Here is a 12,472-nt window from a genome sequence, read left to right as displayed (position 1 = left end):
GTCACACTTTTATAATGAAATTGAGGCTTTGTTATAATTCAAATTGCTTTCAGGACTATAGATACACAATTGACTTTGAGAAGCATTTCAAAGGGTGTATCTCTTGTTATTAACATACTAATGAAACTGACAGAGAAATGTTTTATGGAGTATTTGGCAACAACGCTATCTTTTTCTCAGTTAGACTGTTTATGGCTTTTCCAGCATTTACATCAAGAATAGAATATGAGTTGTATGGGGGTAGGAAATTTGTGCACAGGGGCTAAAGTTCAAATTCTGCTGTGTCAGAGGTGGATACTACTTTTTGTGATTTTTTTTTTTTTTTTGCTTTGCAGGCACGTTCTTATAACTTCAGAGCAAGAGGGACTCTGTCACCACTCATGTGAACCTGAATATTCCAAAGTCTAAAGTGTATAAAAACGTCCTCAGATAAAGCAAAGCAGGAAGCCTGAGAGGAGTGCTGGAAGTCGTAGGTTGCCAAGGTTTAAGTGTTTTATTCCTCTAACCATTTCCTCGTCTCCACACACGCGTCAGGCACAGAGCAGCCTAAACTAAAAACGACAAGCCGGGAGGGCTGGGCAGTGCCGGAGGGGCGAGGGGCGCAGCCGCCGGGCGCCCACCAGCAGCGCTGCACTCCGGCGCCCTCGGAGCCGTTTGCAGCTGCCGCGGGGCGGGGTGCGGTACCGCAGCGCGAGTCCGCCTCCCCTCCCCCTACGGGGGGAGGTGCTTCCCGCGCCGCCCGGGCTCGAGGACCCGGGGGCTGCTGGGCGAGGCAACGGCCGAGCTCGAGGTCAGGGGGCGGGGCCGGCGGGGGCACGTGAGCGCCGTTGGTCCGCGCCACGAGCTGGGGCTTGCCTGAAGCACTGTGCTGTGACCTTTGGGGTGGGGCGGTGCTTTCTTTCTGATTGGTCAGCGAGGTTGTCGCTCTCCCTGCTGCCCCGCCCCTCAGCTTGGTCGCGTGCCTCTGTGTGTGTACGTACGTTAGGGGTGCGCACGTGACTCCAGGCTGGGCGACGCGGGAGGGGGGCGGCTGCGCATGCGCGGCGTTGCCCGCCGTTGGAACCCGGCTGCTGAGCGGGTGGAGCAGCGCGGGAAGGGGGCGGGGTAGCGGCGTGGGGGTTGACGGGACGGGTTCAAGATGGCGGCGGGGCGGCTGGGGAGTGCTCGCGGCCCCCTGCGGCGTCTGCCTCATTCATTGCAGCCGTGACGGGTGGCTCGGCGCAGCGACCGCCACCGGCGCGGCGTGAGGCGGCGGCGGCGCCTCAGCTGGCTTGAGCGCGCCGGGCAGAAAGAGAGGCAGAGTCGGGCCCGCGAGGAGGAAGGCGGGCGCCGCCGGGCGCCTGCGAGAGGGCGGGGAGGCGCGGCGGGCCGGTGCCGCCGGCGCGGGCGGAGCGGAGCGGAGCGGACATGGCCACCATGGAGAAGCTGATGAAGGCCTTCGAGTCGCTGCGCTCTTTCCAGCAGCAGCAGGGACCGGCTGCCATCCCCGAGGAGCCGCTCCAGAGACCGTAAGTGAGCGGCCCCGGGCACTGGGAGGGCTCCCCTCACCCGCAGGTTCCCGAAACGCTTTGGTGACATCCTTGCCTGCGGAAGGAGGATTCTAATGTCCTCCCCAGCCGTCTTCTCCTGGGGAAGCCCAGCCCGCCCCGCCAGGCTGCTGCCGCTCAGGAACTGCTGGCAGCCTGAGCGGCAGCTGGTGCCCGGGCACCCCCGGCGGCGTTACCTCGGGGTGCTTCCCTCTTCTTGGCCGGAGGTTGTAGCTGCGGACGTGACTAGGAGCACTGCCTACTTTTTGTTTATAAAGTTTAAAGTGGGAATAACTTGCTCGGTAAATGCGTTTGAATATGCAGTGGCGTGGACAGTGAATGGGAGATACAGCAATGCTGTATCACTTTCACAGGCTGTTTCTAGAAAGTGGAATGTTATTTTCAGCTAATGTGTTGCTGAAAAAATGACAAAAAAGTGAGTATGACTTAAAGTCTAAGCTCTGATAAATTTGGAGGTAGTTGATGTGGATGTCTGTTTATTTCAAGTTTTGTCCTGTGACTGACTTGCTGTGGTGAGACCCAGAAAGAGTTAATTTAAATGTTTCTGATATCATTTGGCTTTCTTAAAACATCGGGGCAAATACATTGAAGAGACGCCTTTTTGCATCCATGTGATGTTCTGGTCTCTGATCCTAGTGCTTTGTTGGAGGACAAGGAGCTGTTCAGTACCAGAGTGCTGCCCATTACATTAGCTTTCTCTAAAAATAACTTTTATTGAACAGGTGAAAAGGCATGGAGATTTTTACTAGGCAAATATGTGAGTCACGGTATTGCTTTTGCTCCAGGTATCAGTGAAACAGGAGAAGCAGAAGGGCTGAGGAGCAGGTAACTTCTAAATTGGCAGTTTCAGAGTGTTTTGGCAGATGATGATAAGCAGTAGAGCTGGGCTCTTAGCCACCTGCTCCCACAGTACACTCCAGTATGTTTGCCAACTAAATTATCGTGGTTCATACTGTTTGGAGAGTGTTGTCTCAAACAATCTCAATGCATTTTCACACTTTCAGAGTATAATGGATGAAAAAGTTGGCTCATCTCTCATTCGTGAGCCAGTTCTTTCTAGATGTCTTCATGGTTTGCTGAGACTTACTGCTCTGTTATGTGCATTTTTTTTTTTGTGCTAGTGCTTTGTGTGACATGGTGGATAGGTGGATATCTGTTTCCAATCTTTCTTATATGGAGTGGGAAAAAAAAAGTCTATCTAAAAAGTTATTGGTAAGATCATGTTCTTAAGAAAGAAAGGCCTGTTAATTATTTGTGATGCTTGGTGAGGGGTGTAATACTTCTGGTTTGAGGGTCCGAATGTAGGCCTGCTGTACTCAAACTGTTAAAAAGCTAGGCTTGTAATTGTTCTTGTTGATCTTGCTTTGTGTTTAAAAATAGGCTGTATGTTTTCAGAAAGCTGATAGTGTTGCATGCCTCCAGGAGCTATACAAATTCTGTAACAGCCCTAAGCCTCACAAAAGCCTGTGACAGGATCTTGTGGCAGTCTTTGCTGACAAAGTTACCTAAACTTTTTGTAAAATACCAGGTTACATCTTACCATGCTTCTGTCTGTGTTTTTTTGGTAATGGACTTGAAAGGAAAAATGCCAATGTGTTTTCCTCGCATCTTTGGGAGAGGTAGTCCACTTAATTGTGGTTTTTATTAGATTTTGTTAGACAGTATTACTATGTAATAACACACAAGTAAGTGGATGGACTGTGTGGGTTTTTTTTTTTTTTTAGTTCAAATGGTAAAATGGATTACAATTAAAAAGATGTCTAGGAAGTGCAGGCTTGAAATCTTACATTTTCAAGTGCTTAAGAAGCTGCAGTTAAAAAGATACAAACAACAAGAGGATGGAAGTAGCTTGCAGGAATGTAAACTTGAGGACAGTCTATTGTTAAATAGTGAGTATTTCAAGGAAAATCCATGTGAGAGAGAGGTGCTTGGGATGTACACCTTCTTTTGCAATAGCTATGTTTTTCTGCTACCATGAAAATAAGACTTGCTGGTGATCTCTACTCTTTTTCTTATTTCAAAATAAGTTACTGGAAATTCTGACAACATAATATTACCCCTACCAGCCCCCCCCACCCCCAACTCCTTATTAGAGTAGGCAAAAACTACCTTTAAAACATTTTTCTGGTAAAAACCACTCACTCCACATCTGGTTAGTGAATGAGTCCTGCTAAGGGCTGTTTGTCTGATGCTATGAAATGTTGTAAGACCATAGAGAGAAACTGGAGTATAGTAAGACATAATTGTTTGCACAAATGTGTTGAAGAAGTTTTTTTGTTTGTTTGTTTTATTCTTGTAAGATAAATGACTTTTGTTATCTTGATGAAATGAATATCCTAGCTTTATTATTAAAATATTAATTGAATTCAAGCTTTTACCAGAGAGGTAAGAGCTTTTTCTATTTTGAGAAGTTTTAATTTGCAGAAGAATGTGGTACACTTTTATGCATTATAGACACAAGTCAATTTCTGGCCTTCTCTCTAGTTTCTCTTGCTCTTCTCTATGAAAACAGGTTGAGCTCCCTGTCATTATGTTGCTTCTACATGCTTCTGCTGAGGCACTTTTTCTCCCATATCGATTTTTTACTTTTTTCAGACCCTTAAATTTTTTGGGGGGGGAGGGATTGTTGTTTTTTTGAATACAAAGCTGCCACCAACCTAAATTTTGATTCGTTTGATGTAAAAATTCAATCAGTGACACTGAAGACCAGATGAACTGTTAGACCACATCTTATTTTCTACACTGTATTCGTTTTTACAATTTGTCAGTGAGCGGAGCAGAATGACTTGCTAATGTTTCTTCTGAAAGAGTATCCAGCTTTCATTTGGTTGTTCCAAAGGTAAAGAATTCACCTTTTTTCTTGTTAAATTGATCTAATAGTTAATTATTGTAATCATTTTAAACTATGTTCTCTTTCTCATTTGACTTTTTTTTGGCGTTTGGTTCTAACTATTAGCTTTGCAGCAAAAGATTCTGCAAGAACCAAAAAACTCTAGAATACTAGGTATTTTTCTGTACTTGAACAACTTTTCTAGGGTTTTTTTGATTGACTGCAGCTGTGGTCATAGATTTTACTGGTGCTGTGTATATTGTTATCATCAGTTTCCTGCTTCTTGTTACTCCCCAGCTTAACTGAGGACAAGGTGAATATGGATAATTCCCATTGAGTTTCTTGTCAGTGGTGATTCCTAGACAGTTTTTGGAGTTACTGTGTCTAGGGTATGGTCTTCTAGTCTATTTGGCTGACTGTTATTGAATGTGCTAACACTCACTTTTTTTGAAGTGTCCCTTATATTGAGGCTTTATTGTATTTCATTTATTTCTTGACCAACTCATATTTCTGTTCTTTATTTATAGAATCTTCTTTGAATTTTCCCATTACTTTGCTCAAGACTGATGCCAAGCTATTTGGCTTGACTCTTTTTTTCCTTAATGCTGTGTCAGCATTAGTGCTTTTGCAGTCTCTTTAAACTTTCTTACTTCAAAGGCTTAGTAAAAATCAACACGAGTGAGTTGGAACTCTTATTAACCAGCTGTTCTAGGACTTGTGAGTGCAAAATTCTCTGGGCTTGCTGCTTCTCTTATATTGCTTGTTAATCTTCTTGGCTGGAGACTGTCTGTAGAAGCCAGAAGAAGATTAAAACTCTGAGATGAGGCTCTCCCATAGCTACCTGCTACTTCTAATATCGTCTGCCTTCTTTTGTCTGTGGAACTGGAAAGAGTGGCTTGCTATTGCAGCTCTCTTCTAAGAAACATGTGATGGTGTTGCTGTCCTTCTGCCAACCCCCCAGTATGGTCACCAGCAGTTGTTTGCCTGAGGACTTTATAATACTTCTGAATAGTGCTGCTCTTTTTTTTTTAATCATGAATTCTGTCTCAAGATATACAAAATATTGTTCTGTTATCCTCTCTCTACTGACACAGAAAATCTGTGCATGCACATGATACATATTAGGGGTTTGTGTCTTCAGCCTTTCGTTTCTTTCCTTCAAAAGCTATTTTCTTGGAAGCTGACTTAGGAAATGGCAGATGAAAGACTCAGTACTGCCAACTCAGTTCAATGCTTGTTCTTCTTCCCCTTGATTGATAGTGACTAGTTAATTTTCACCTCTAGTTCCTATTCTTCCAGTTTAATGGTAACCTGTGCACTACATGCATTCCTTCTTAGTTTTCACATTAAAAACAAAAAATACAGCCTAAATACAGAAAGCTTGAATTACTCATTTCAGGCATAAATTCAGTGTTAGATGAGCTGTTCTTTTGCAGAAATCTTCATAAGAGATCTGTACTAGTATGGGTAGTATTGCATACTACTGCTTGCCTTGTTCAGGGCTATGTTATATTTAAAAAACTTTATTCTGAAAGCAGTCTCATTCAGCAATTTTAGTGTGTTTTGTATCTGAAATAATGAGCTCATGGGCAAGTTCAAATGTGCCTGGAATCGATAAATTCTATTCTTGGATTGAATATATATTGAAAATGCTGCTAGAAACAGATGTGAGCACTGCAAGGTTAAATTTTTGTAAAACGTGAAGTGATTTATTGTTTTTTCTTAAGTATCATTGATGTGAACAGGCACCTAAGTTGCAAAATCACTTGGATGTTTTAGAAAACATTTACTGTTTTGTTAGAGGTGATCCAAAAGTGCTGTTAAAGGTTCTTTGGTGCTTTTTCAAGAGCTAATAGAGAAAGTCATTGTATATTTTTATCAAATTCAGGTTGGTTACTCATATTCTGCCAGTTGCTTGAGTATGACTTTCTCATCTTCTGTCTTCCACAGCTTTCCGTTCATTGATTTGTAAAATTCTTCTTTAATGGTGTTTAAATGCCTTTCTAGTTAAGGAAATTTCACATTTAAATTTACTTACAAGATTTTCCAGGTTATTTGAGGATGAAAGGAGATTTTAAATTACCATTAGAATTTTTGTCATACATCAGCCAAAAGAAATTTTCATTATTTTTCCTTCTGTGCTTTGTGTGTGGGGGCAGAGGAGAGAGGAGAACACAGGCCAATGAAGCTGATGTAAACAAAATGCTGACCAATGTGCAATGGAAAAATATTTTTATTCCAGACTATTATTTAAACTTTTAAAAGGGAAAATATTTCTGGAGCGAGAGAAGAAGATTCCTGGGAGAAAATCTGAAATGTTCATAGCAAACACTTTTAAACCCCCCTGCCTTTCAATCTGATGGAAGAAAGATGACAAGGGTACTTAAAAGGAATGACATTTCAGAAACAGTAATATTATTAGAGCCTTATGTTGAAGCTGTTAGAATTCTTACGGTTTAGGTCCTCAAAATTTTTGTCTAACAGAGTATTTTGTGTTACCTTACTTTAAAGTACTTATTGGTTAATTACTGTTGGTCCTCAATGTTGTGTTAACTATGTTAATGTTACTGCTAAAGGCTGTCTTGTTTGTTTTTCTAACTTATTTCAAAACACATTTTTGCTACTTTAGATCTGTAAGATGGAAAATAAAACTAAATGTTAAAAATACAAATGATTTAATTTTCACTTGAGAACAAAAAGGAAGATTCTCTTTGTTATGATACAAATACAGCAGAGGTACTTTTGGGTGTGTGGTTCAGTTCCAGTAATGTTACTGGTTAGTTATTGAAAACATCTTCTGCTTTCTTTTAAGTGATTCTGTGTCAATAAAGTTAAGAGTAGGTGACACTGTGTATAATGAAATTGAATGAAATTTAATGAAAACTTAGCTGTGGTACTTGTGAACCTATCTCATTCATTTTCTTCAGTTCCTTTTTTGGAAGGGTTGGGAGTGGAGAAGGGAAGAAACTTCTAATTCTTCCCTTGGGTATAAAGGCTTATAGGAGTTTAAATCATGATAAAGTGAATGATTACAAGTTTTGCAAATTATGAACTTTACATATTGTGCTCTGCAATGCTTCTAGATTTTCAGCCTTACTAGAGAAAGAAAACTCTTCCCCCTTCCCCCCTTAAAAATTTTACTGGATGCTATACTGTTAATTGAATCTGAGTGTAGGACTGTAATTTTTTGAGTGGTCACTTAAAACTTTTTTTTCTAACAGCTTGAGTAGTAGTTGAATCTGGCATAGATTAAAAATCATATGTTCTGTTACCAAAGGAAGTGTGGTGTCTAAATGCGGTGTTATACAAACTTCATTGTAAGTTTGCTAGCTTGCTGGCATTTTATTAAATTTTTGAAGCATCAGGCTATTCCTTATATTCATTTTCATAGAGCATTTGATCATAACCAGCAAGAGCTTGAACATGCTGGTTCACTTAGGTTGAGAATGCATCTTGAGGGAGAGCATAGCCATCACCTGAGGCCATTGTAAATTGAATTTCTCTTTTTGATCTGCTTATTTCAGCAGGAGCATCTTCTTGTGCTATGTTTTAGTTTTCCCAAGGCCATGAATGGGACGTGGTTTGTTTGACAGCTGGCTTTTATAAATCTGAAATTGGATTTTTTTTTCGTCTGTATACTGAACTTCCTTTAAAAATGCATTCTTATCTATAAAGCTTCTTTCTCTTTGTGGGTCTTCTAGACAAGTATTCCTTTATCTGCTAATCAAAAGGGTCACCTCAAGTTGGGGAGGTAGGAGAGTCAAGCGCTGTTTTCCTCACTGTTGTCACAATGTTCTCCATTATTGATTTGATTTTTTTTTATTTTCGATGTTTTTCCCTGATTGTGTGCATGGAAATGTCTTAACTTGAGGGGCTGGGGCTGGAGTGGGAAGTATTTGTTTTGTAGGCCATATGTTGCTATCCTATGGAGTGTCAGTGATCTGGGCTGCTGCATTTTTAATATTCTTTAGCTAAGGGGTTAAGAAAATGCATCTTCTGATGTGTCATTGGTGGTGCTGGATCAGACTGAATAGTGATTCCCAAACCTCTGTGGTTGTGTTCCCCACCTCAGTTGGGCTCATGAGCCTAAATCACAGTCCAAATCTTTCTGTGAGGCTTGCAGCACTGCGTTTGGTCATGACCGCATAGTTCAGAAACTGTTTTCCTGGAACTTTTTGATTGCTCTCAACCCATTGCAGCTTTGCAGTGTGTTGTTTAATAGCATGAAACTACCACAGTCTTGGTAGCCTTGCATGGAGAGCCTCTATGTCAGCTACTGTAAGGGGCTCCTTTAAGGAGTGCCCTATATTGATGGGCCTTCGAGGAAAGGGCTTTGTGGTTAATAGGGTTATGTTTACACCCTTCTGTTCAATCGTAGTACCTCTTGCACATTTAAGAGAGAGAAATACATGTTTTTATCCTTGCATTCTGGGAAAAGTTGTGTCCTTTCTTCCACTGGTTTAGACTAGGGTTAGAATTTTGGATGCTGCTATGGGTATTATTCTGGACAAAGTTTTGCCTCTTGGGAGGAATACACTTGGGTGCTGCCTCCCCCCAGTTCTCAGGTTTTTCATTTTCAGCATTGTAGAGACTTGGGAATATTTCGTCACCATCTTGATGGACATCAGTATTAGAATATGATTATGAGAAGGTGCCCTTAAAATAAAGTGGGAGTTGTCTGTCTGTCTGTCTGTCTCTCTCGTTGTCTGTCTGTCTGTCTGTCTGTCTCTCTCGTTGTCTGTCTGTCTGTCTGTCTGTCTGTCTCTCTCGTTGTCTGTCTGTCTGTCTGTCTGTCTCTCTCGTTGTCTGTCTGTCTGTCTGTCTGTCTCTCTCGTTGTCTGTCTGTCTGTCTGTCTCTCTCGTTGTCTGTCTGTCTGTCTGTCTCTCTCGTTGTCTGTCTGTCTGTCTGTCTGTCTCTCTCGTTGTCTGTCTGTCTGTCTGTCTGTCTCTCTCGTTGTCTGTCTGTCTGTCTGTCTGTCTCTCTCGTTGTCTGTCTGTCTGTCTGTCTGTCTCTCTCGTTGTCTGTCTGTCTGTCTGTCTCTCTCGTTGTCTGTCTGTCTGTCTCTCTCGTTGTCTGTCTGTCTGTCTGTCTCGTTGTCTGTCTGTCTGTCTGTCTCGTTGTCTGTCTGTCTGTCTCTCTCGTTGTCTGTCTGTCTGTCTCTCTCGTTGTCTGTCTGTCTGTCTCTCTCGTTGTCTGTCTGTCTGTCTCTCTCGTTGTCTGTCTGTCTGTCTCTCTCGTTGTCTGTCTGTCTGTCTCTCTCGTTGTCTGTCTGTCTGTCTCTCTCGTTGTCTGTCTGTCTGTCTCTCTCGTTGTCTGTCTGTCTGTCTGTCTCTCTCGTTGTCTGTCTGTCTGTCTGTCTCTCTCGTTGTCTGTCTGTCTGTCTGTCTCTCTCGTTGTCTGTCTGTCTGTCTCTCTCGTTGTCTGTCTGTCTGTCTCTCTCGTTGTCTGTCTGTCTGTCTCTCTCGTTGTCTGTCTGTCTGTCTGTCTCTCTCGTTGTCTGTCTGTCTGTCTCTCTCGTTGTCTGTCTGTCTGTCTCTCTCGTTGTCTGTCTGTCTGTCTCTCTCGTTGTCTGTCTGTCTCTCTCGTTGTCTGTCTGTCTGTCTCTCTCGTTGTCTGTCTGTCTGTCTCTCTCGTTGTCTGTCTGTCTGTCTCTCTCGTTGTCTGTCTGTCTGTCTGTCTCTCTCGTTGTCTGTCTGTCTGTCTGTCTCGTTGTCTGTCTGTCTGTCTGTCTGTCTCTCTCGTTGTCTGTCTGTCTGTCTGTCTCTCTCGTTGTCTGTCTGTCTGTCTGTCTCGTTGTCTGTCTGTCTGTCTGTCTCTCTCGTTGTCTGTCTGTCTGTCTCTCTCGTTGTCTGTCTGTCTGTCTCTCTCGTTGTCTGTCTGTCTGTCTCTCTCGTTGTCTGTCTGTCTGTCTCTCTCGTTGTCTGTCTGTCTGTCTCTCTCGTTGTCTGTCTGTCTGTCTCTCTCGTTGTCTGTCTGTCTGTCTCTCTCGTTGTCTGTCTGTCTGTCTCTCTCGTTGTCTGTCTGTCTGTCTCTCTCGTTGTCTGTCTGTCTGTCTCTCTCGTTGTCTGTCTGTCTGTCTCTCTCGTTGTCTGTCTGTCTGTCTCTCTCGTTGTCTGTCTGTCTGTCTGTCTGTCTCGTTGTCTGTCTGTCTGTCTGTCTGTCTCGTTGTCTGTCTGTCTGTCTGTCTCTCTCGTTGTCTGTCTGTCTGTCTGTCTCGTTGTCTGTCTGTCTGTCTCGTTGTCTGTCTGTCTGTCTGTCTCGTTGTCTGTCTGTCTGTCTCGTTGTCTGTCTGTCTGTCTCTCTCGTTGTCTGTCTGTCTGTCTCTCTCGTTGTCTGTCTGTCTGTCTCTCTCGTTGTCTGTCTGTCTGTCTCTCTCGTTGTCTGTCTGTCTGTCTCTCTCGTTGTCTGTCTGTCTGTCTCTCTCGTTGTCTGTCTGTCTGTCTCTCTCGTTGTCTGTCTGTCTGTCTCTCTCGTTGTCTGTCTGTCTGTCTGTCTCTCTCGTTGTCTGTCTGTCTGTCTGTCTCTCTCGTTGTCTGTCTGTCTGTCTGTCTCTCTCGTTGTCTGTCTGTCTGTCTGTCTCTCTCGTTGTCTGTCTGTCTGTCTGTCTCTCTCGTTGTCTGTCTGTCTGTCTCTCTCGTTGTCTGTCTGTCTGTCTCTCTCGTTGTCTGTCTGTCTGTCTGTCTCTCTCGTTGTCTGTCTGTCTGTCTCTCTCGTTGTCTGTCTGTCTGTCTCTCTCGTTGTCTGTCTGTCTGTCTCTCTCGTTGTCTGTCTGTCTGTCTCTCTCGTTGTCTGTCTGTCTGTCTCTCTCGTTGTCTGTCTGTCTGTCTCTCTCGTTGTCTGTCTGTCTGTCTCTCTCGTTGTCTGTCTGTCTGTCTCTCTCGTTGTCTGTCTGTCTGTCTCTCTCGTTGTCTGTCTGTCTCTCTCGTTGTCTGTCTGTCTGTCTCTCTCGTTGTCTGTCTGTCTGTCTCTCTCGTTGTCTGTCTGTCTGTCTCTCTCGTTGTCTGTCTGTCTGTCTCTCTCGTTGTCTGTCTGTCTCTCTCGTTGTCTGTCTGTCTCTCTCGTTGTCTGTCTGTCTGTCTCTCTCGTTGTCTGTCTGTCTGTCTCTCTCGTTGTCTGTCTGTCTGTCTCTCTCGTCTGTCTGTCTGTCTGTCTCTCTCGTCCGTCTGTCTGTCTGTCTGTCTCTCTCGTCCGTCTGTCTGTCTCTCTCTCTCGTCCGTCTGTCTGTCTCTCTCTCTCGTCCGTCTGTCTGTCTCTCTCTCTCGTCCGTCTGTCTGTCTCTCTCTCTCGTCCGTCTGTCTGTCTCTCTCTCTCGTCCGTCTGTCTGTCTCTCTCTCTCGTCCGTCTGTCTGTCTCTCTCTCTCGTCCGTCTGTCTGTCTCTCTCTCTCGTCCGTCTGTCTGTCTCTCTCTCTCGTCCGTCTGTCTGTCTCTCTCTCTCGTCCGTCTGTCTGTCTCTCTCTCTCGTCCGTCTGTCTGTCTCTCTCTCTCGTCCGTCTGTCTGTCTCTCTCTCTCGTCCGTCTGTCTGTCTCTCTCTCTCGTCCGTCTGTCTGTCTCTCTCTCTCTCGTCCGTCTGTCTCTCTCTCTCTCGTCCGTCTGTCTGTCTCTCTCTCTCTCTCGTCCGTCTGTCTGTCTCTCTCTCTCTCTCGTCCGTCTGTCTGTCTCTCTCTCTCTCTCGTCCGTCTGTCTGTCTCTCTCTCTCTCTCGTCCGTCTGTCTGTCTCTCTCTCTCTCTCTCTCGTCCGTCTGTCTGTCTCTCTCTCTCTCTCTCTCGTCCGTCTGTCTGTCTCTCTCTCTCTCTCTCGTCCGTCTGTCTGTCTCTCTCTCTCTCTCTCGTCCGTCTGTCTGTCTCTCTCTCTCTCTCGTCCGTCTGTCTGTCTCTCTCTCTCTCTCTCGTCTGTCTGTCTGTCTCTCTCTCTCTCTCTCGTCTGTCTGTCTGTCTCTCTCTCTCTCTCTCGTCTGTCTGTCTGTCTCTCTCTCTCTCTCTCGTCTGTCTGTCTGTCTCTCTCTCTCTCTCTCGTCTGTCTGTCTGTCTCTCTCTCTCTCTCTCGTCTGTCTGTCTGTCTCTCTCTCTCTCTCTCGTCTGTCTGTCTGTCTCT

The 12,472-nt window shown here is 44.3% G+C and overlaps 1 protein-coding gene across 6 annotated transcripts in view; it reads left to right on the top strand.

The window, feature by feature from the left end:
* The first annotated feature begins 1,016 nt into the window (after positions 1–1,016).
* The window catches only part of HTT (huntingtin), a 99,641-nt gene continuing 88,185 nt past the window's right edge, over positions 1,017–12,472 (top strand). For 3 of the 6 annotated variants that reach the window (XM_064511493.1, XM_064511492.1, XM_064511491.1), the window contains exon 1: positions 1,020–1,508. In XM_064511493.1, the coding sequence (XP_064367563.1) occupies positions 1,408–1,508 (101 nt within the window). In that variant the 5' untranslated portion in view covers positions 1,020–1,407. Of the gene's footprint in view, positions 1,509–12,472 lie in introns of all 6 variants that reach the window. The other 3 variants (XM_064511496.1, XM_064511495.1, XM_064511494.1) reach the window with 2 other exon arrangements.

This window comes from Dromaius novaehollandiae, chromosome 4 (assembly GCF_036370855.1).
Source record: "Dromaius novaehollandiae isolate bDroNov1 chromosome 4, bDroNov1.hap1, whole genome shotgun sequence".
Classification (NCBI taxonomy): domain Eukaryota; kingdom Metazoa; phylum Chordata; class Aves; order Casuariiformes; family Dromaiidae; genus Dromaius; species Dromaius novaehollandiae.
This window is presented reverse-complemented; position numbering and strand designations above follow the sequence as displayed.